General features: G+C 35.5%; 1 protein-coding gene across 2 annotated transcripts in view; it reads left to right on the top strand.

Annotated features, from left to right (window-relative positions):
- Positions 1–15,869, top strand: part of SLC13A1 (solute carrier family 13 member 1) — a 210,342-nt gene extending 194,473 nt beyond the window's left edge. For both annotated transcript variants that reach the window (XM_047763530.1, XM_047763531.1), the window contains 5 exons: positions 3,334–3,440; positions 5,476–5,585; positions 10,382–10,543; positions 12,031–12,168; positions 14,434–15,869. In XM_047763530.1, coding sequence (XP_047619486.1) covers positions 3,334–3,440; positions 5,476–5,585; positions 10,382–10,543; positions 12,031–12,168; positions 14,434–14,571 — 655 coding nt within the window. In that variant the 3' untranslated portion in view covers positions 14,572–15,869. The remainder of the gene's footprint in view (positions 1–3,333; positions 3,441–5,475; positions 5,586–10,381; positions 10,544–12,030; positions 12,169–14,433) is intronic.
- Positions 15,870–24,454: the final 8,585 nt, after the last annotated feature.

The raw sequence follows: 24,454 nt of genomic DNA on the forward strand, positions 1-24,454 counted from the left end.
TCATGAAAAAAAAACAATGGTAAGGAATGAAATCTAGGGTCAGGTGCAAGATAACCAGAGTACGCTGCAGCCAAAAATCAGGCTCCTTTAGACAAGGCTATTTTTCATCCTTACAAAAATAGAAATATACTTTGCAGGAAAGCTGTGTTTTAAGGTGGTTCGGGGTATGACTTTAGAACACAGCTTGGGTTTCATTCCCTGCTCTTGCCTTACCTTGGGTTTCATTCCCTGCTCTTGCCTTACCTTGGGTTTCATTCCCTGCTCCTGCACTTACCTTGGGTTTCATTCCCTGCTCTTGCCTTACCTTGGGTTTCATTCCCTGCTCTTGCCTTACCTTGGGTTTCATTCCCTGCTCTTGCCTTACCTTGGGTTTCATTCCCTGCTCTTGCACTTACCTTGGGTTTCATTCCCTGCTCTTGCACTTACCTTGGCTAAGTCACTTACATCTCAGTTTCTCCATCTGTAAAATGGTGCTGATAGTAGCACCTAGAAGAGTGCTGCCCTTTTTCCCACAGGAAGTGTACTCTAAATGTTCACTATGTGATATAAATGCCACTCAATGATTCTTAGTACCCTGATAAGAATTCATATTCTGATATTTTTGCCAACTTGATTTTTTTTTTTTTTACTTCCATGGAGGATTATTTATTTGGTTCACTATCTTGTTTTCTCCTCTGTTGATGTCCGTTTTTTTATTAGTTCACTATAAATCCATCCCTGCCCCTATTTTATAAGAAAGTAATTCCTAAATAAGTAAGAAGAAAGACTGAGTTACAAACTAATGTTAGAAGCTGGGTCAGTTAATTTTAACTCTCTGTGTCTTATATATCCCAGCAGACATTGCTGAGTCATGTGAAGTGAGGAGGAAGATTGTAGCATAATTTTCTAAATTAAGGACCATCCTACATGTCAGTTTAAATCCTTGGGCTCTGAGATTTGCATTCCCAAATCTATCTTTCATTAAAGTCCTTTGGTTCCTAAATTCAACAGATCTCTGATTTGAACTGCCTATTTCACATCCCCCAGTAAAACTCCATGTAGAGGGGGTAGAAACCAAAACTCAGTCGCATCTCTTCTGCCCACACAGAATGAAGAAATTCCTCTCTTCTTGCATCAGAGCTTTCTGGTTATATAATAAGCATTGCCAGAATTTTTTTTTAGAGATGCACAATCTGCATGCAAATGCCTACTGAGCACACAAATGCAGCAATGCAGTGTGGTGCATGCTTCGGTGGATCAGCTGCAGCTTTGTAAACGTTTTCATTTCTAATAGGACTAAAACTCCTCATTTCAAGAAGTCTCAGCCAAAGGAAGTATCCAATCATTCGAAGCAAGCTATTCAAAGCAACCTGTTGTAGAATAGTTTGATTTAGGACTTTGGAGTTTTGCAATAGGACCTAGGCCAAAAAAATAATTCTTCCTCCTTTTAAAAATCCACCCGTATCATTCTAGGTAGGGGGAATCTTCCCTAAACACCCGTGTTTACAAACCAAATGAAATCAGGCAGTGGCTAATAAAAACCAGGCAGGAATCCCAATAGGAAATTCAGGTATAATCAGTTTCTAATTTCTCTTCTTTATGGGAAGAAGATGTAATTGAGGAGCTGTTTTGTTTGTAGCAAGAAATCACAGTGTATTTGCTGTGGAGAGGTGGTCATGTTACCTGGAATTCTGAGGGAAAACAATAAGAAAAAGGACAAAGGTTTGAGATAGGACAGGATTTGAAGATATACATCTAATTGGCAATTTAATTTAGGACTTAACCAAAGCAAATAAAATTTGCACAAGCTTAATATTTTTAATACTGAGACAACCTAACTCAGTTCATAATAAATTAAAAATAAAATGAACTAATGATAGAATGATAATAGTTTTAAAAGTCTTTTGAAAAGCAATTATTTCAGTATTTATGGCTTGATTTCATTTAAAGTATATATTCTGTAGAATAGATTTGTAGTGTAGAGGTTTTCCAAGGCTGGAATGATAAATCAAGATTTATAGCTACCACCTCATGTTTTCATTCCATCTGTTTGAACCTGGAAGGAATTCAATATGTCTTTTCATTTAAAACAAAATCAGATTACATGATGCCTGACCTGATTTGGCAAAAATCCAACCAAAATTATAACTGAAATAAAAGAAGCAGAGAACAGTAAAATAGTAAGTATTGGTTAAGTTTGCTCTGTTGAATAAATTATACCAAGGCAATTTTTTACTCCACAGTGAAATAAAGAAAATCTATATTTAGGGAAAACAGACTGCTTTATAAATTGTCAGATGGAATAAAACAGTGCATTTCCTTGATTATTTAGATTGTTTGAGCAAATTACAGGAATAGAGAACCTCTATAATATGTATGCATTGTTGAATTACAAGGTAGCAAAATAATCTTTAGTGTATTCATACTTCTTTTCAGACTGCAAAGATCCACTGCTAAATATGCTGACTTTTAAAACTGATTTCCAATTATTTATGCCTGTTTCATCCATATCTGGTCTCCAAGTGCTTCTTCTTAACTGTTGGGGTTTCCAGGAAGCTGTCTTACTTGCTGGAATGGTCTGGTGCTTCTAAGACCCCATCTGTTTCTGAATCACTCTTAATTTGTACAGTGATCATTTATGAGCATCTCTTAAGCCATTCTAATAATTAATATTCTTGATTGAGTTTCACAGGGTGCAAAGCATTAAATGGGTTGATTTCATTTGTATGATATGGCCAGGGCCTATAAACAGAGAAGCAGATGTTATAGCTTAGAAAAACAGATCAATTCCTTTTCACAATTTACAAAAGAGCTTTAGAGGACTCTAGAAACACCCAGGCTTTGCCACAGTTTAGTCAAAGCCTTTTATAAATCCATTATACAGTATTTGGCCTATTGTTTCAACCTCAATTCTTTGCCAATATAATTCAAAGAAAAAGAAGAAATTGTTTAATCTCCAGCTTTACCTAAAAGGAAACTTTTAGCATAGTATATCAGTATGTGTCTACATGGTTTTGAAAATAAAGAGGACATAAATGAAAACAATGGGAACAGGGCCTGAGAGTTTCAGTTACACTAAGATACATATTTAGTTGGGAATCCATCTATTTTAGAGCAGATTATCCTTGTATGGCACCATAAGCAGTTGGTACTCAGTTCATACAAATACCTTTTTTTGGCTGCACCTGTGGCATATGGAGTTCCTGAGTCAGGAATCAAACTCACTGCACAGTAGCAACCCAAGCCACTGCAGTGACAACACCAGATCCTTAACCTGCTGTGCCACAAGGGAACTCCCAGTTTATACAAAATTCTTGATGACAGTTTTTAATGAACACACTTATCTCTTTTCAGGTATCCCGGTTTTGCTACAGATTCAACTGTTGCCTTACTTGTAGGACTCCTGTTCTTTCTTATCCCTGCTAAGAGACTGACCAAAACTACACCTACAGGAGAAACTGGTTGAGTATTATTTATAATTCTGAATGAATTTGACAGAAGCATAAAAAATACAAAGTTCCCTTGGGTTCAGTTAACACATAAAACAGAAGGCATGGACAGGACACAACCCCTGACTTATATCTCCTCTTTGCACGCCGCAACCCCTCTTCAGCCAGCACATGTTCCTCCCCTTTTCAGAAGGATCATCTTACTTTGCAGAAGCTAGAAGTAGATTTCTTTATGCACCATAGTTAGGATTCTGCCATACTCTTTGGTCTACTATAACCCACTTCCCTGGTCATAATCAGAATTAATATTACTATTGGCAAACATAAGAAGAAGAACTTGGAAGTCATACTTCATGATGAGCCCTTGGTAATAAGTGCTGAGGATTTAAAAAGTGGAGCAGTTTCAAGGGAAAGAGTATTTACAGCCTGACAGTAGCTTTGGAGAAAATGACCCCACATTTAGCCATAACCTGGCGTCGCAGTTAGAAAGAAAATATATTTGTCAGGAGCAGTCATTGTCTTTATAGCACATGGAGAAAATAAGTGTGTGTGTGCTTATGTCAACTTTCCCCCTCCCAACCCTCACACACACACACACACACACACACACACACACACTTCTTAAACATGATTCTTCCATTCCTATGCCTTATACTCACACAACATGTTTTGGGTAGTCAGATTCCTTTGTTGTCAATGTGGGACAAATGCTTTAAAATTGTATGGAAACAGCCTAGTAGAGTTGTGGGGTTTGGGTGGTTTTTCATTCATTATTTGTTTATTTACTGGCATAGAAATGGCATTCGGGCAGTTGGCTTGGCCCAGCTGACTCCTTGAGTCAGAATTGGTAAATGACTAATAAGTATATTTCTAGGACATGATATATGTAGAGAGTATGGTGTAGAAATAAATGCCTTTTGTTCTTCACTTGAGCCTAGCCTATCTCAAATTTGTCATAAAGAGATGTTGTAATACAGAGCAATGATTCCTGTGGGACCTGAGGACTCTGACCATTATAATCAAAGCCCTATTGCTGGGGCACATGTAGCTCTTGGGTTAACTTCTCTAGCTTCTACATCAGAGTCCCCTCTCAGAAAAGGCCTTGCCCTATCCATCATCCTCTCTCTTCTCATTCTTCAACTCCTCTTCTCCCTGATAAACTCATTCACTCTAGGTTCTGAAATGATAGTAAAAATGTTAAATTTTACATGAGAAGTACATTTAGAGATGTTTGCATTTTAACAGGATATATGGCCTTAATTTGAGTAGGAAGTAGCAAAATTTCCATCAACAGTGAGGCTAGGTTTGGTTTTGGTTTGGAGGAAGGACATAAGAAGGGAGCTTATTAGTAACTTTAAAATATTGCCACATAGAAGCCTGCCTCTTACAGCCAAAAGTTAAATGAGGCATAGTGTGTTCATGGATGACTTTACTTCTAAGCGAATCATCGAGCCACGAGGACCCAAATATCAGGAGAAATTCTTATGATTATTGCTTTATGAGCATTGTAGTGGTCTCATGAATGATACTTAAATTATTTAATCAGAACTTTGAGTCATTTTAAACTGAAATCCTGATGAATATATCCTAACCCTTCTCATGATTTGAAACGATAATACAAATTAAATAGATATTGGTGAATAGTAGTTGTAATGCTCCAGCGATGCTGTTGGAGCCAATGACACATTTTACATAGCGAAGGATGGTATAGTCCCATGCACTTGTTACTCATCGTAGCCAAAGATGTTAGTGGGATGAATGAATGAATGAATGAATAGTGTTATCAATGACAATGTTGTCATTTACCTAAATTTATTCTATAATAAAATGCAAAATATTTTTCCAAGTTATGGCCTTTTTTTCTTTTTTTATAATTAATGTTCTACAGAGGCCAGGTGGAAATTACCCAAAGTCCAGATCAAGTTCCCTATCTAAAAACAATGTAGGAATATTAAAAACTTCTTTTGAGATGGCTATTTAGGATAATAAGGAATGTCACATTGTCATATTTTAAGCAATGTGTAACTGTAGGGCTTTTGTTTTGTAGTTGCTTTTGATTACTCTCCACTGATTACTTGGAAAGAATTCCAGTCATTCATGCCCTGGGATATAGCCATTCTTGTTGGTGGAGGATTTGCCTTGGCAGACGGCTGTGAGGTAATACTCGGTTTCTAAGACAGTTAGCAATTAACTAGACTGTTCAAAAGAAGAGAAAGTCAAGATTTTGCATGTTCACCTTCACCTTATCATTGTAATGATACAGATTTCAGTAGCCACGCAGTAAGTATACCACACAGATGAGGTGAGTTCAGAGTTCAAGAATTTTTACAGGCATAAAACCTTATTTTTTAATAATGTCCCAGAATATCAAAAGAAATAAAGTTCAATGGAGTTACTGCTGTGGTGCAGTGGGATTGCTGGGGTCTCTGGAGCACTAGGATGCAGGTTCGATCTCCAGCCAGGCACAGTGGGTTAAGGATCCTGCATTGCCACAGTGTAGGTCGCAACTGTGGCTGGGATCTGATCCCTGGCCTGGGAACTCCATACGCCACAGGGTAACCAAAAAAGAAAAATAAGTAAAGAAAATTAGACTTATGAATTCATGAAATAGTATTAGAAGACCAGCTTAGTAAGAAAATAACTTATGTAAAAGTCATGTGTACAGTGACTGAAACATATTTTTTTGTTTATACCTTTACCTCATTTCAGGATGAATTTAAGTAGCTCTCAGCCTTCTCTGAGGTATAACATGGTGCTAATACTGTCCAAGAAGAATGGGCAATAATAGTACTTTATTATATTATTTATTACATATTAAATACAGTAAAGGTACTTAATAAATGTTTATTGAATGAAGTCCGGAAAAATTTCACATAGCCATGTTTAATATTGTGTTATGTCTAATTTTAAAAAGAAATAAAACTACCACAAGAAGTAAAACTTGCTGTTTCTTTGATCTATCATTTATCCAGCTGATATAAAGTAGAAATCTAGGGAGGCCTTGGTCCCTTGAATTGCTTTGGTCTTTATAGAGTTGCTAAAAGAAAAGTATTTTCTCCAAAAATTCTATGAAAACTCTCTACTCTTTGACTAGTTATAAATTCTCATTTCTGGACTTAGTGGCCTTCAGTGACACACTCAAAGCTCATAGACATTCTATTTCCTTGTGTCCTATATCTCAAAAGTTAAATTTGTATTCTTTTTAAGGCAAATAACTATCTCTTCTCAAAAATCCAAGGGAAGATTGTTTTTTACTTCTGACTTTATTGTCACTTTTTCTGTATGATATTTTGATACTGAGATTCCAGCAATTTAGTAATAAGTAAAAGTCTTAAAAATTGTCTCAATTCTGAGTGCCACTTACAATGTCATTATAGGTCTAGATTTGGCTTGCCTCACAGACTGTTCAAATATAAATGATAGAAATAGAAGACAAATACAGTTTTCTACTAGCTCAGTAGTAATGAGTCCTGGTTTCTCAGAAAAAAATAACTTCCATTCCTATGTCTGCTAATTTGAATTGTGAGGAAATGAGAATCAGCACTTCCAGCATTGATGTAAATTTATTCAGCTCTCCTTCCCGAATATGTCCAGATTAGACCGTAGACACGCAAAGTGATTTTAAAAGCATTGACCAGACTCAATAGCGAAATGAAAGGAAAGGCAAAGGAGTGGACTTATTCAGATGCATTAGGCTTTCACTGGAAGAATCAGGGAAACCATGGAGGGAGCCTACTTTGCTATGAAAATCCTAGTGCATAGATTCAGATTCCTCTGGGATACCCAGAATCATCCTACCTCTGAGTGGTCAGATTGAAGCCATGAACTTCAAAAATAGAGCTGTGAACAACTATTCTACTAGAAATTGGTTTTACAAAGATTTGGAAATTGTTAAATTTTTACAGGTTTTTTTTTTTTCCAAATTATAATTAGTTTGGTAAATGTCCAGAACTAGATAACCCTTCTAGTTGGGAACCACCAGAGAGCAACTCCTGAAACATTCACCTCCTTGCTATTCCTTCTTTCTTAAATACCCCTTGATTTTGTTTCAATATGATTGAACTCTCATGAGCTGATAGTCCTCTTCAAAATCTTATCATTGAATAACTCCTCCTCTCCCATTTTTGCACATTCCCCCCAATTTTTCTATTAAGGTAAACACGGAGGACTTAACGCTTACTCAGATCTCCACTAAAATGGAAATAACAGAACGAAAAAATATCGGTCCATAAAGATAAAGAATAAATGGAAAGAACAGTAACAGATACTGATAAGAGAGATACTGATAAAATTTTAAAGATATTTGAGGGGTCAGTGACTTTGTACAATAGAAGAAGCAGAGAAAGGGTAACTCTATATAGGCCGGCGAAAAAAAAAGAGCCAAAGAGAAACAAAGCAATTCATCCACAGGATTCTGAAAGAGTTTGGGAATTGGAAGCAGCAGATGAACTGAAAAGCCAGAGGAAACACCAGGACTAAAAATGGAGGCTTGTTTAAAAACTGCCTAAGGAGGCACAAACTTCTCAGATACCCTCTCCAGTTCTGAATAAACAGGACTCTCCCCTGGTAGAAAATTTAGATTTACTGTGTAAAAAAATTGAATTCTTGAGACATTGGCTCACAGTTCAGTCATGATGATGTCTTCCTCTCAACAATCTTTGCCGAGGCACAGAGAGCTTTCAATCGTCAGCTTGTTGCTTCTCTTTTAAACACAGATAGGTCGTCCATGACCCCCAGATAGCTGGGAAAGCCCTTGATACCATAACCATTAACAACAACAACAACGCAAGTAAATATATAAAGCAAAAGAAAACTTTAAAACGTTTCCCTTGAGTCTTCAGAGAGATGTTACAAACACAAATTCATGAGACTAAACAGAACACTGTTTTTAAGGGACTAGACAGAAAATAAGAAAGAGCCACTGAAGATAAGAAGTATCATAACAGAAATTTTTTAATTCAGTAGGAAGTTTAGAGGATGAAGATTGAATATATCCCGAAAAATAGAATAAAAAGATGAAGAGATAGTAATGTTTTTTTAGAAAAAGATAAGAAAATTAGCCTATCAGTCCAAAATGTCCACCAGCCAGACTTTCAAAAAAGATAAGGGAAGTAAAAGAAGAAAGAAAATAAAAAGAAATAAAAGGTCTCCTCCAAAAAAATAAGTAAATAACACAAATGTTGTTGTGTGTAGTCACCAAGGACTTAGTGATTCTGGAATGGAAAGAGCTACTGCAAACCCAATACCACAATAACTTGTGTAAGCTTTCAGAATCCTGGACGTGGTGATCCCCGTGGCTTCTGGCAGGGGGGTGAGTGGGGGCAGCATGTGCTGTAATCTTTTCCAGCCACATCTAATCAAAAAATCCATTCTTAAAGTATATTTAAAGATGAATTTGTGTCAATGTGATCTAAATGATAAATAGTCCTTTTCTATCTAAAAAATCGAAACCACAAATGAAAATATAAGTCAAAACTACAAATAATATACATAAGTCTTGTATCTGCCTCTGGGGATGTTTTTTGCCAACTTCTGTTCTAAGAGTATACTGCTTGTGATTAGAGATTTTCTGATGTCCATCTTTGTAAGATGACTATACACATGTTCCGGAGCTCATTGAAATCTCCTCACAGATGGAGGATTTTCCCTGGAAGAAAAACTGAACAGCATACCTATTAATGCCTATTAATCTGAGTGTGGCTGGCTTTTATGTGTTATGTACAATGAATTAAAGATTAAAACGTCATCAGGCTTCTACTGGCTTCCAACTGGAAGCCGCAAGAAATGGAATCATAATTATTTGGAGTGATAATTATTTCAAGTCTAGAATGCAACAGAAGCTAACCTAGCAAAGCAACATGAAAAGAAAAGAAAGGGATCTTTAGATGTGCAGAGACTAAAAAAATTTACTTCCCATGTAGCAATTTCCCAGAAATTACAGAAGGTATAGATAGTCTTGTGGCCCAGCAACACAAAAGAGTTAACAAGAGTCATCAGAGGGAGATGAAAGGAATCCTTAGTCAGCTAGTGAAGAGAAGTCTCTTTATAACAGTGAAGTAGATCTAAACAGCAACTAGTCTCAGTGGAGCCATAGGAGCGAATACTCCAAAATGGACATCTCCATGAGGGAAAATGAAAGAGAGCAATTACCCGAAATGTTTACCTACTTTCGAGGAGTTTTCCATCTTTACTGGAGAGGGTACTGAATTACTGGTGATAGGTACTTAGAAAACTAAGCAAACAAAAGGATAGTGCAGTTATTTCCTGGAAAAACAAACAGACAAAAAGTAAAACAAAAAAGTGAAAGCAATTATAGTACACTAAGCAGCTCAGTTTGGAACAAAATGCATGTAATTGTAATGGCAAACTTTAAATATTGATTTAACCAAAACCTTTGATATAGGAATGTAAGGGAATGGAGGGGACGGGAAATACAGGTATGGTAGAAAGTGTTAGAAAGCTGAACTGTCATGTGCATATTAGGAAACCAGTACATAATGTCTAAATGAAAAAGTTTTATTTGTAAAATAGCTATAAACACATAAACATAGCTGCGAATAGCTAATACGGGTTGAAGGTTGTTGCCTCTGGGAAATACAACTTAAAAGTGGAGAGAGGTAGACCAGAAGAGCTGATCTTTTCTTAAAGCCCTATAGTACTACATGGCTTGTTAAAATACTCACATGTGATAATTAGATATAATTAAAATTTAATCGAAAAAACACAGGAGGACAGCTCCCTAAAGCATGTTGGTAGTGTTAAAATAAGAATAATTGAGAATGTCTCCATGTCAGGGCCACTGATACCTAACAAACCACAGATCAATATGAAAGATTAAAATCTTAATTTAGAAACTGAGTTCTTAGAACAGATGTTTTTTATATATTTAAACTGTCTGATTATAGTGAATTATTAATGGATAACAAATATTGCACATTTTTTTTTTTTTTTAGGAGTCAGGACTATCTAAGTGGATAGGAAATAAATTATCTCCTCTAGGTTCATTACCAGTCTGGCTAATAATTCTGATATCTTCTTTGTTCGTCACATCTTTAACGGAGGTAGCCAGCAATCCAGCTACCATTACCCTCCTTCTTCCAATACTAGCTCCATTGGTGAGTATCTCATTTATCCCATTTATACTCTTTATCGAAAGAGTAGTGTTCTAATTCACTTGTTCTCATATTGTGGTGCGGAATCATTTGGGTTGAAAGATCCCCTGTAGGTGACTTACGGAGCGGTCCTTATTTACATTCACCCTTTCTTAGGAGACCTTGACTTGGGAGAACTCTTCTTCCATGTTCAATCAGCATGATCTTAAGTGAGCCCTTTACCTTCTTTCTGCCCAGATTTTCCATTTTCAGATAAATGAGAGGGGTAGTCCAGATCTTTCCAGCTCTAAGACTTTGGGATTCCTTGCTTCCTGGCAACTTTAGTGCTTAGATCTCTAACACTGACACTTCTCCCTCCAGAAGCTTAGTCTCCAATTTTTGAGAAGTTCTTTATATAAATGATTTACAAGGGAATAAAAAGCTATGTTTACACTTTAGGCTTCAAGCTGAAATATCTTAGACACAGCTCTGTACGACGCAGGGAAGAATTTAAAAATGTAGGTAAGAGGCAGATTTGCAAGGAGAGAGAGGGAAAGATGTCTCTCTTCTTTTCCACAACTAGCTATCAATTACAAGAAATAGATTTAAGTAAAATGTCTTCCTTACTGGGACAGATGAGTTTGGTGAAAGAAAACATTTTACGTGAAGAAGGATTGCCCTTCTGGAGTTGTTCTGCTACCAGCACAAGGGGCAGATGTTGGCATTCTTGAACTGCTGCTTCAAATTAGAAAAGAAATGTAGACAGGTTGTATTGGTGAAATATAATCATGATTTTTTTTTCTTTCTGGTTTTTAGTTCTCAACACGGAGCAGTTAAAAAATTATGTGATGAATTAAGAATAGTGGTAACTCCTCTGTAATGATCCCTAAGCACATTATACTTGTCACAGAGGCAGTAAAGTTAATGGAATGATAAGATACTTTGGAGCCAGAGGAACTTAAGACTCTTCTTAATCTCTACTGCTTGCTTTTGGATCAGTTACTTCAGCCTTTATAGAGCTCAGTTTTTTCATCTGCTCTTTGGGGCTTTAGTTATCATCTCATAATGTCATTGTGAAAATTTTATATATATCCATATGTGTGTATACATGTATGCCCACACACAGTTATTTTATACTATATATTATGTATATGTTAAATGTTACATGTATCATATATAATACTTATATATTATACATTAATATGTATATATACACTTAGCATAGCACTTTGTATTAGATAAATGATAGTTGCTTTATTTTGTTTCTGGAATATACTTTATTTTCTAAATGAACTGAGCTATAATGCTTAAATGGCCACCAATAACCATGTAAACAACAATAAGAGGAAGCTATATCTTCTGAAAGCTATTCTTCAAGTTATAAGTGCATTAATGTATATAATTTTATGTCTTTACATTCCAACCTACTGCTGGGAAAGTATATTATACTTTTGCTCATTGTGATACCTATCTCAAAATTTTACTTAGATTCTTTTTATCTTTTCCAACAGGCTGAAGCCATTCAAGTCAACCCTCTTTATATTTTGTTACCTTCTACTCTGTGTACTTCATTTGCATTCCTCTTACCAGTAGCAAATCCACCCAATGCTATTGTCTTTTCATACGGCCATCTAACCATTATCGACATGGTGAGTGAGCTGAAAGAATACTCTTAGGTCCAACAGACATTATTTTGTGATGTCTTGGGTTGTCTATCATTTTACACACTGACTTCTAGGAGGAAATGCATAGCTTGAGTTCTTCTTCTGAAGGTGAGTGCATGACTGGCCATAAAATCATTTTTAAGAGTGAAAACGAGAAGCAAACGTGCCATTAATGCTTATAGTCACAAATAGAGATATTGAGTGTGTCAGTAATATGCTGGAAGAGGAAGAGAGCTAGAATATACTCATCATGATGGCTTAAACTACATGTCAAGATCAGGTTCCAAATGGACCTAGGCAAAACAGGAATCAAGCACAGTAGTTTGCTATCATGAATATTTGTGCACCCCACATTTGCTCTGAATAAGATGTTAGGCTCAGTGCCTGACTGATGAAAAGTCGTCTTTCTTGTTCTGATTCCAATAGTGGCACCTGAAAGAAAATGAAATGAAAAAAAAAAAAATGAAAGGAAATGAAATTAGCACAAACTCTTGATAATAGAAAATTTAAGTGACAAAACAAACATATTTTTGGCAACTACAAAAATAGTGATTAAGTCATGAACTAGTTTGAGAATATTCTATTCCTTTCTCAATCTTGATCACCAACCTGTGAACCAAACCAAGCAAGAATATAACTAAATTCTATGAGCTTGCTGTGCAAATGCAGTTCCAAATTAAGTCTCACGTTCCTTCTTCCACTCAGATTGCTGTCTCTAAACCCCGTAATGTAAAAATTCTGGAAAAGCCTCTATGCAAAAGTCATATTTCTTTACCTTTTGGTAAAGAAAATGTGCATAATAATTGTATATAAGCAATGTGGTTAAGTATGTGAATTTAAAAAAAGGAAAGGGAGTCTCCATTGTGGCTCAGCGGTAACAAACCCAACTAGTATCCATGAGGATGTGGGTTTGATCCCCGGCTCTGCTCACTGGGTTAAGGATCTGGCATTTCCATGAGCTGCAGTGTAGGTTGCAGACATGGCTTAGATCTGGCGTTCAGATTGTGGCTGTGGTATAGGCCAGCAGCTACAGCTCCGATTCAGCTCTTAGCCTGGGAACTGGGTACTTCCATATGCCATGGGTGTGCCCCCCCAAAAGTAAATAAATTAATTTAAAAATAAAAACAAGATTCTGAAATAATTGAGTGGCTTCTATGGGCAGAAAAGGCGGCCTCTGTAATATTCATTGCTAGGTATCCCCATTTTGCCTTGGGGCTCCATGTTTTAATGCAGAGAATGCAGAGATAAATAAGCTTTTTCTGTAAAGAGCCAGAGAATAAATATTTGAGACTTTCTGGGCCCTATGGTCTCTGTCACAACTATTGTATCGTGAAAGCAGCCAACAACAATATGTAAAGAAATGGGTATGATATGATTGTGGTCCTGCAAAATTTTATATAGAAAAACCGTTCATGGTCAGTATTTTGACAGCCTCTGTTTTAATAGATGGAAAGAAACTTTGAGAGTATTTAGCCACCAGAATAATGATGTCAGAGCTAGAAAAATGGGAAGTCTGAGACAGATGAATAGAAGAGGCATTAAATCTCAGTAAGAGAATACTGAAGGCTACATTGAAAATAATATTGAGTGACTATGAAGGAAGCAGCTATCATATAGTGACCTGAACCTTATTCTCTGAAATATAAAATCCCAAAAACTCATATCCTGATTTGACATGAAATGGCGGATTTTTAAAGTGCTTTTCCTCTAGTTGGGATGACTTCAGCATAGGCATTCCCACTGTGGCTCAGCAGGTTAAGAACCCGAAGTATGAGTCCATGAGGATGTGGGTTTGATCCCTGGCTTCGCTCAGTGGGTTAAGGGTCCTGCACTGCCACAAACTGCAGTGTAGGTCACAGATGCAGCTAGGATCCCACATTGCTGTGGCTGTAGCATAGGCCAGCAGCCATAGCTCTGATTCGACCCTTAGCTTGGGAACCTCCATATGCCACAGGTGTGGCCCTAAAAAAATAAAATAAGAATGACTTCCATATATTCCTTAGAGAAACCTCTCTGAGACTCTCCAACTAAATGGTATTAGTTGGAAACAGGTTCTCTTTTGACATGAATAGAAGAAGGACCCCTTGACCTAGGAAGCTGATAATTGATATTAATCATTTGGGATGCATGTAAAACTGACATATGCCTTCTGCAACAGGTTTCTAATTCTCCCATAGGTTTTTTGGGGGGTTGTTTCTTTGTTTGTTTGTCTTTAGAGACAGACTGACTTTACGCTTTTTTGTATTCAAGGTTAAAGCTGGACTTGGCGTTAATGTCTTGGGAGTTGCTGTGGTGATGCTTGGCCTGTTTATCTGGATGGTACCCATGTTTGACCTCCACACTTACCCTTATTGGGCTCCTACAATTGCTAATGAGACCCTGCCTTGACAAGCATGGATGCTTTGATTATCCCATGGTGAGTTTTTAGGAACCATTAAGAATTCACTGCAAAATTTTGTTCTAGAAAACTGATGACACTTCAGTAAGTACTGGTGTAGCTGCTACAGTTCCACTGAACACCCAAAACCTGCTGTCATGACTCAGAACCCACATTTCCTTAGAGAAGCAACCAAGAGCATCTATGTGCCTTCATAAGAAGCCCACAGTTGATATTTTGCTCATGGACCATATGCATCCTGTTTCATCATAAGAATAATTTATAACTTGACCTTCAGAGAGATTAGGTCATTTGCTTCATCTGACAGTTTGAGTTCACTGTAACATTTCAAGTGTCAGTTTATTATTTCAAAAACTTTCCATGAACCTAGAAATAGAAAATAAAACATATAAGTTAATTAGGTACTTGTATAAATTCTTTCTGTAGTATTGTCCAAGAGAATTTTCTGAAAAATCAAAACTGTGGTCATCTGGTGGTGCAAAAGAAAAGTTTAATATAAATAAAATGTACATTCTCTCATTTAAAAACTGTTCCAACCAGATTACTCTTGATATATCCACATTATATCAAAATTGAAAGTGAGTAGTAGTTCCAAAATTATAGCTAAATCCACTCAACAACAGAAAATATAAGGGTTAATGTCCACTTGGCCTATAGTTAAAGTAACATAATTCATACTTTTATGAATGAGAAATACATTTCATAGAACTATGGTTAAGGCTTGCTATGACTTGAACTATTAGCATAGTATAGTAAGAAAAGAATGCTAAACAGTGTAAAACTATTAACACATTTGTGTATTTTTATAACAGTTTTGCTTGTGTTTATTTCAGAAATACATAATGCCTTATGTAAAACCAAGTGATTCAGAAATTTAAATGAATTATCACTGTGTATACAGACACAGAAAAAAGTTATGTAATTCCATTACATCAACAGTGAAATACCAGAGGGGAAATAAATAATAAAAAATCAAAACTGTTGATATATTTGCAAAAGACAAAAATAAATTACCTATGGGCAAACCAAAAAGAAAAAAAGAATTGAACATTCAGACAGAAGTAGGAAGAGAACAATCTCCTAGCCTTTGGGATATGGAAGAGGAAGGTCTAATGGCATGCCAAAATTACACTAAAGGGGAAAAACTGACAAAGACAAAAAATTGTGTACAGTTAGGAAAATATGGAGAGGTTAAAACAGAGTGATTCTCATGCTAAAAATAGCCAAGACATGGAAACAACCTAAAAGTCCATTGACAGAGGAATGGATCCAGAAGATGTGGTACATATACACAATGGAATATTACTCAGCCATTAAAAAGAACGAAATACTGGCATTTTTAGCAACATGGATGGACCTAGAAACTATAATGCTAAGTGAAGTCAGCCATACAATGACACACCAACATCAAATGCTTTCACTGACATGTGGAATCTGAAAAAAGGACAGACAGAACTTCTTTGCAGAACAGATGCTGACTCAACAGACATTGAAAAACTTATGGTCTCCAGAGGAGACAGTTTGGGGGGTGGGGGGATGTGCTTGGGCTGTGGGATGGAAATCCTGTGAAATCAGATTGTTGTGATCATTATACAACTACAGATGTGATAAATTCATTTGAATAATAAAAAAATGAAAAAAAAATAAAATGGGACAGAAAGTTTTTTAAAATACCTTTACTATTTTTAGTTTTCATAGAAGTCATCAGACCTGGTTTGGTCTTTTGTGAAAAGGACATTATTTATAAAATTATTCTTGAATATTAAATATGGTCAAGAGGATTTTTTTTAAGTTATGCATTTCTTTTAAAATTATATATAATAGAAGTTCTCGTCATGGCTCATTGGTTAACGAATCCGACTAGGAACCATGAGGTTGCAGGTTCGATCCCTGGCCTTGCTCAGTGAGCTGAGCATTTCCGTGAGCTGTGTTGTAGGTCACAGACATGGCTCAGATCCTGTGTTGCTGTGGCTGTGGCCTAGCTAGGCTGGCAGCTGTAGCTCCTATTCAACCCCTAGCCTGGGAACCTCCATATGCCGCAGGAGCGGCCCTAGAAAAAGGCAGAAAGACACACACAAAAAAATCATATATAATAGATTGCTCAGGTTCATTATTTGTCTGTTTATTAATTACTCAATGCAGAAGTAACCTGTTTTTTTCCAAGGAAAAACGTATCCATCTAAACATAATATTTCTGTTTTGTGTCTATCATCTATGTTCACCCTATTCACCTGTTCTATTCCCTCTCGTGTATAACACATTTATTTATGATCCATAGTCTTTATTACATTTCTGCTTTTCTTCTAGCCATTCAATTTATCACTGCTGAATTATATCATGTGATGACTATATTTTCATTATGAAAAAATGGAAATGACTTTTCAAATTATGAGTTAGTTGTGTTCTGAAGAAAATAATATAAACATTTCAGCTTGAATCATTTTAATGAATTACTTCCAACAGCTGCCAGCTGAGTACAGGAAAAATGATACTTAGTCAAAATTTGTTTAAGTGAGCCATATGGTTCTCTTGCTACATCTTTAGGTTTACTTGATATATCAAAAATGACTTAACTCATCCATTTCACATCTGTCCCATTTACATCAAAGTTCTCAGGCCCTTTTAGTTTAAGAGCTGCATTCTATCTTTGAAAGTTTCCAAAAAGCAGCCTAAAAAGATCCAACAAATTTTGCCCTCCCACTTTGGGGTAGATGGTGTTTTTGTAATTGTCTTGAGCCTTACTTAGAGGTTAACCAGAAATCTTTGTCACTTTAAATTCCTATATCTTACTTAGGGTTGGATCTTGTCTAGATAATAGGAGCAATTTCACTAAGTGCCTATTTACTGTCTGTTCCTATAAGTGCCTGGAGGGCTCCACTGGCAAACATGAATCTTTCTCTCACAACTGCCACCAATGTCAGCTCTTCAGAATTCAGGTTTCCTGCCTTTCAAACATGTGCACTGTTTTCACCCAACTTGGTCTCCAAGGTTTTGTTTGCTTCTTTTCAGCCTGGGAGGTGCAGAGGTACACCTTTAGCCAATATTACTGACTAAATTTATTAGCAAAACTTTCTAAAACAATTTCATGGCACACCAATTGAGTCTAAATATGTGTAATACATTTTATTATATGTCAAAGATTATTAATAGATATTTTATTATATCTTTGCCATGGGTAAATATTTGATAGGAATCTTTGTGATAACACTTTTTTTCCAAAGTTTTTGTTTTTGTTTTTGTTTTTTCAGTTAGAATGCATAACTACTATCTTTACCTGTGTGTGGATTTTTGCCAATTAAATGTTTTTATTTTTAGGAAGGAGAGGGTTGTACTAGCAATGAAAGAGTAAACACAAACAAAATGTCAGTTTTGTTACCTTTATTTATTTTTATATTGTAATGCAATATAAAAATCAGAATAGTTTAATTTGTTACCACTAAGGCAGTAAATTAAGTACTTTAGTCAAATGAAGTACTCTAGTCAAAGTAAGAACTTACTAGGTAAGCTTTGGGAAGGCAAATATCAAAAGCAAAAGTCCTCAGTGCAAAGAAAGATCAGCCTAGTCCAGGAGTAAATGTAAAAACAGTGCATAAGTAAAATAGAAATTAAAAATGTTTTCCAAATGTGACTATCTTCATTTGTCCAGGAAGGAAAAAACATGGAATTTTTTAAAAAGGAAATAAAGGGTCTTTTCTTAGCAGTATATTGTGAGCAGGAAGGAGGATCTTCTTAAGGCCAAATAAAAATATTGTATAACATACTTTACTGTGTAAGCAGAAAATAATATTACTAATAATGTAAGTCCTCAAAAGAGAACTGTGGTGAAGGACCAGTAAGAATCCAGAGATTTAAGCAAGTACTTAAGGTAGCAACTGCTAATCCCTAGAGATCTTGAAATTTTCTTTTGATAAGTACAACAGGGTACAAGGGATAGGAGACTAAGCTAGGACCCAAGCAAGTTCGGGGTGGAATGGAAAATTACTAGAATTAAGATCTCAAAGGGCTATATTCTTAGTGAAAATAAAGGGGGCGGGGGAAATCCTACCTTGTAGAAGGAAACATCAAGGGAATTTTAATGTTCTGGCCTATGCACTTGGTAAAGGGGTTACACAGGTTAGGGGCCTAGAGTCTCAGTATCTGTGTGTGTGTGTGTGTGTGTGTGTGTGTGTGTGTGTGTGTGTGTGTGTGTGTGTGTGTGTGTGTGTAAGCAACCTAAATCTGAAACTTTAGAATAGGGACAAGCTTAAAATAGGGAGGTTATCCTGGGTTATTCAGGTGGACCCAGTGTGATTATATGAGCTCTTAGAAGCAGAAAAGGAAGACAGAGGAGTCAGGTGGGTGAGGTGAGACAGAATGGGAAGTCAGAGAGATTTGAAACATAAGGACTAGACCCACAGTTGCTGGCTTTGATGATGAAAAGGGTCGCAAGCCAGGGAATTCAGGCAGCCTTTAGAACTTGAGGATGACTCCTGCCTGAAACCCAGCAAGGAAACAGAAGCCTCAGTCCTACAGTTGCATGGAACTGAATTCAGCCAATGACATGATAAGCCTAGAAATAGATCCTCCTTAAGAGCCTCCAATAAGGAACAGCCCATACCTTGCTTTAAGTCCAAGGAGATTTGTTTTGGACAAGTCTGCTAATCTACAGAGCTGTGAGATAATAATGAGTATTGTTTTAAGCCATTGAATTGTGATAGTTTGTTATGGCAACAATAGAAAATAAATACACATAAGGAATAAGAGATCATGAAAAGTGACCAGATAGATATGAAAAGGTGTCAAATAGAAATTTTAGATAGAAAAAGTATACTAATTTAAATTAAAAACTTAATGAACAGGTTAAATAGCATGTCATACAAACCAGAAAAGAAAGTGTGTGAACTTGAAGACATATTCTAAAAAAATGATTTAGAGTGAAACACAGAGATGGCCAGAACTCTGAAGGGGAAGTTAAGAAAAATGCAAACTAAAATAATAAATGTAACATATGTTTAATCAGAATTCCAAAAGTAAATAATAAAAAATGAAGCAGTCACAGTCACTGAAGATACAATGTGTGACAATTTCCCGATATTAATGAAAGAAACCAATCAAGATTTTCAGGAAGCATAATGAACCCAAAGCAAATTTTTAAAAAGGAAGATCTACCCTCAGCTACATGGTAGTGAAATAGTACACCACTCAAAAGAAAGAAAAGATAATAGAGAGAGAAGAAACTGTAATTAGACCAAGGTCTACCTTCTCAAGAACAATTGGAAACAGTTAAGAATCTCCAAGGGCTAGACAACCTAGAATTGTATATCTGGGAAATCTTACTTCAAGAATAAAGAAAACTGGAGTTCCCATCATGGCTTAGTGGTTAACAAATCTGACTAGTATCCATGAGGATGTGGGTTCGATCCCTGGCCTCACTCAGTGGGTTAAGGATCTGGCATTATGGTGAGCTGTGGCGTAGGTCACAGATGCGGCTCAGATCCCGAGTAGCTGTGGCTGTGGTGTAGGCTGGTGGCTACGGTTCTGATTCTGCCTAGCCTGGGAGCCGTGATATGCTGTGGGTGTGGCCCTAAAAAGACAAAAAGAAAAAAATGAAAGAAAACTAAGAAATTTTCAAACCAACAAAAACTAAGAGAGCTTACCACTAACCAAAACTCATGAATGTTCTTCAAATGCATATATCAAAGGAAAAAGAAAAGAATTTAAGAGAGAAGATGTCTCACAATAAGAAATTGTGAGTAACCAAAATGATAAACATATTGTTTAAAAAAAAAACTAGAATTAAAATACTGAAAAAGCATAATATATAAAGAAGCCAAAGTATTCTAACTCTCAAGCTTCCTTTTTTTTTTTTCCACAGCAGAACACTTAATCTAACTAAATCAAAAGTCAGTTTAGTCATTTCAGTGTTTTTTACTGATTTCAGAGTTTAACTTTCAACTTAGGTTTTTGGTTTCTTATTTTATTTATTTACTTTTTCTTTTAAGGGCCGCATCCACAGTGTATGGAAGTTCCCATTTTTTCTTTTGTTAGAAGCAAAGCATTTTTTTTAACCACAAATTATCAATGTTAGCTGTAGAATTTTTCAGGTTGAGGAAACTTTTCCATTGGTAGTTTGCTGAGAGTTTTTATCAGGAATATTTGTTGGCATTTGTCAAATATTTTTGTTGTGCTTTCCAAGATGATCTTTCAGTTTCTTTTTAGTCTGTTAACATGCTAAATTACATTTAACTAAACAACTTTGAGCATTGCGTATTATACTTTTTCATATATTGTTAAATTTTATTTACTAAACTTTTGCTTAAAATTTTTGCATCAATGATCAGGAGGGACATTGGTCTTAAGATTTCTTTCTTACAGGTCTGTGTTGTCAGGTTTTGGCACTAAGGTAATGCTGGCCTCAGAAAACAAGTTAGGAAGTCTTTTTTTCTTCAGTTATCTGAAAGATTCTATAGAATTTGATTCATTTTAAGTTTATTGAGATTTGTGTGTGAAAAAAATATGGGTTGTCCTGAAAAGAATATGTATTCTGCTGTTGTTGGGTGGAGTGTTCTAGATTGTCAATCAATCAAGTTGGTTGATAGGAAATTTTACATTATTCTATATCCTTATTGATTTTCTACTTGTTCTATCAATTATTGAGAGAGGAATGGGGAAATTTTTGCTTATAGTTGTGGATTTGTCAATTCTCCTTTCATTTTTATCTAGTTTTGCCTTATGTTTTTTGAAGCTCTAGTATTTGGTTGGTTTGAAAACATTTAAGTTTGCTATGTTCTCATGAATATATGCCTTTATCACTATATAAAACTTTTTATTACTGTTAACATTCTTCACTCTGAAATACATTAGTGCTAATGTAACTAGTATAACTTTTTAAAATTTTTGCATGCTGTAGCTTTTTCCTTTTATTTTTAACATATTTGTTTCTTTGTATTTATTTATTTTTTTGTTTCTTTATATTTAAAGTGGGCTTCTTGTTGGTAAAATATAATTGAATTTTGCTTAGGTTTTAATCAGATGTGATGGCCTCTGCCTTTTAATTTATGTGTCTAAGCCCTTTATATTTATTTATTTATTTATTTATTTCCCACTGTACAGCAAGGGGGTCAGGTTATCCTTACATATATACATTACAATTACATTTTTCCCCCAGCCTTTCTTCTGTTGCAACATGAGTTCTCAATGCTAGACAAAGTTCTCAATGCTATTCAGCAGGATCTCCTTGTAAATCTATTCTAAGTTGTGTCTGATAAGCCCAAACTCCCGATCCCTCCCACTCCCTCCCCCTCCCATCAGGCAGCCACAAGTCTCTTCTCCAAGTCCATGATTTTCTTTTCTAAGGAGATGTTCGTTTGTGCTGGATATTAGATTCCAGTTGTAAGTGATATCATATGGTATTTGTCTTTGTCTTTCTGGCTCATTTCACTCAGTATGAGATTCTCTAGTTCCATCCATGTTGCTGCAAATGGCATTATGTCATTCTTTTTTATGGCTGAGTAGTATTCCATTGTGTATAGATACCACATCTTCCGAATCCAATCATCTGTCGATGGACATTTGGGTTGTTTCCATGTCCTGGCTATTGTGAATAGTGCTGCAATGAACATGCAGGTGCACGTGTCTCTTTTAAGTAGAGTTTTGTCCAGATAGATGCCCAAGAGTGGGATTGCGGGATCATATGGAAGTTCTATGTATAGATTTCTAAGGTATCTCCAAACTGTTCTCCATAGTTAAGCCCTTTATATTTAATGACATTTTGGTATGATTGCATTTATTTATCTTTTGTTTTTTATTTGTTGTGTGTTTTGTTTTCCTTTTGTACTGCCTTCTTTTGGATTAATTGATCATTTTTGTAATTTAATTTTATTTCATTTGTTGACTTATTTATCATAATTTTTGTGGTTGTCTAAGAATTTATAGTATACATCTTTAATTTATCACAGTTTATTTTATTACAATTTGTATTATATCACTTCATGTATAGGACTCACAGGAGTTCATACCTATAGCTCCTTTCACATCTTCGTGTTATTGTTGTTGTACATTTTATTTACACATATATCATAAACCTCAAAAGGCATTGCTTTTTTTATTTAAACAGTAGATTATTTTTTAAAAGATTAAAATAGAAATGATCAAAAAGTCTTTTATCTTTTTCTATTTTTCTTTCCTTCTGTATAGGCTTGTTATTTCAATTAATACCTGTTATAATTTTATTCTTTTAGCTTTTGTAAATTTGAAAAACAAACATCTATTTTGCATTCACTTTTGAAAGATATTTACACTGGGAACATAGTTCTAGATTGACAGTGTTTCTTGCTCAAGAATTTAAAGATGTTGCAAGTCTTCTATTCTATATTCTTTTTAATTTAAAAATGTGCTTTTAGGAGTTCTCTTGTATCACAGCAGGTTAAGGATCCAGTGTTGTCACTGCAGTGGCTTGTGTTGCTCTGTGGCATGAGTTCAATCCCTGGCCCAGGAACTTCCATATGCCAAAGGCATGGCCAAAAAATTTTTTTGCTTTTATTCTTAATTTTGTTCTTCTCTATGTAATGTGTATTTTTCCTCTCTAGCTGCTTTCAATATTTTCTTACTGGTTTTATGCAACTTAATTGTGAGGTAACTAGAAGTCATTTTTTTATGTTTCTATGTGTTTGGGATTAAGTTTCAATGTATTTATAGATTTTTTAATCCAATTTGGAAAACTTTATCCATTATTTCTTTAAATATTCTCTCTCCACCTGCTTTTTCTTCAAGGACTACAATTACACGCATATTTGGTTACTTGAAATTGTCTCAAATTATCCTGAACCTCTGGGAATTTTTCCCTCAGTCATTTTTTATTCTGTGTTTCCTTTTGGATAGTTTCTATTGCTGTGTGTTTAGGTTCACTAATTCTATCTTTGGCAGTATCTAATTCTCTGTTAATTCCATCAATATGTTTTTTTTTCACCTCAAACATTGTAATTTTCAACTGTAGAAATTTGAGTCTCAAATATTTTTCCTGTTGCTACTTAGCATACTCATTTTTCCTCTACCTCCTTGAATATATGAATATAGGTTTAATAACTTTTGATGTTCTTGTCTACTAATTTTATCATCTCTGTCATTTCTACTTCTATTCCTATTGCTTGATTTTCCACTCTTTTAAGGGCCATATTTTTGTTCTTTTCCTACCTGTTAATTTTTTTTTCAATTGCAGGTTAAAGAGTGCTGATTTTACTTTTTTACTACTAGATATATTTTTATTACCATAAATATTCTTGTGTCATTCTGGGGAAGAGTTGTTTGGAAAGGGTTTGCTCTTAATATTTATTGGGTGAAGCCAAAACAACTTTTAATCTAGGGATGCACTTACCTCACTACCTAGGCAATGTTTCCCTGAGTATTGTACTTGATGCTCTATTAATTGTGAGGTTTTCCACTCTGATTGGAGCATGAATTATTCCCAACCCTATGTGAGCCCTTGTGATCATCTCATTTAATAGTTTTGTGTATTATTACCCTCAAAGTGGTTTTATGACAAATGTATGTTGATAACTATTCAGCAGAAGGTGGTGGAGATCTGTCTGTGCACATCTCCCCTCTCTGGTACTCTGCCCTACAAACCACAGCTACTTGTCTTCCCCAGACTCCCAGCTCCATCTATTCAACATAGGTTAGCACCAGGCTCTACCTGGATTTCCCCCTTTTTTGAGCTGTTGCCTGGAAACTCTTCCCATGCTAAAAGCAATCATAGGACTCAACTGTGTCCTCTCTTTCAGAAATCATTGTCATGTTTTGCCTGATAGTCAGTGTCTGAAAATTGTTATTTCATATTTTTTTCCTGTTTTTTATTAATTTCAGGCAGAAGAGTAAATCCTTCTCTTAGTGCTGTAT

The sequence above is a fragment of the Phacochoerus africanus genome, chromosome 16, assembly GCF_016906955.1.
Source record: "Phacochoerus africanus isolate WHEZ1 chromosome 16, ROS_Pafr_v1, whole genome shotgun sequence".
NCBI classification, from domain to species: domain Eukaryota; kingdom Metazoa; phylum Chordata; class Mammalia; order Artiodactyla; family Suidae; genus Phacochoerus; species Phacochoerus africanus.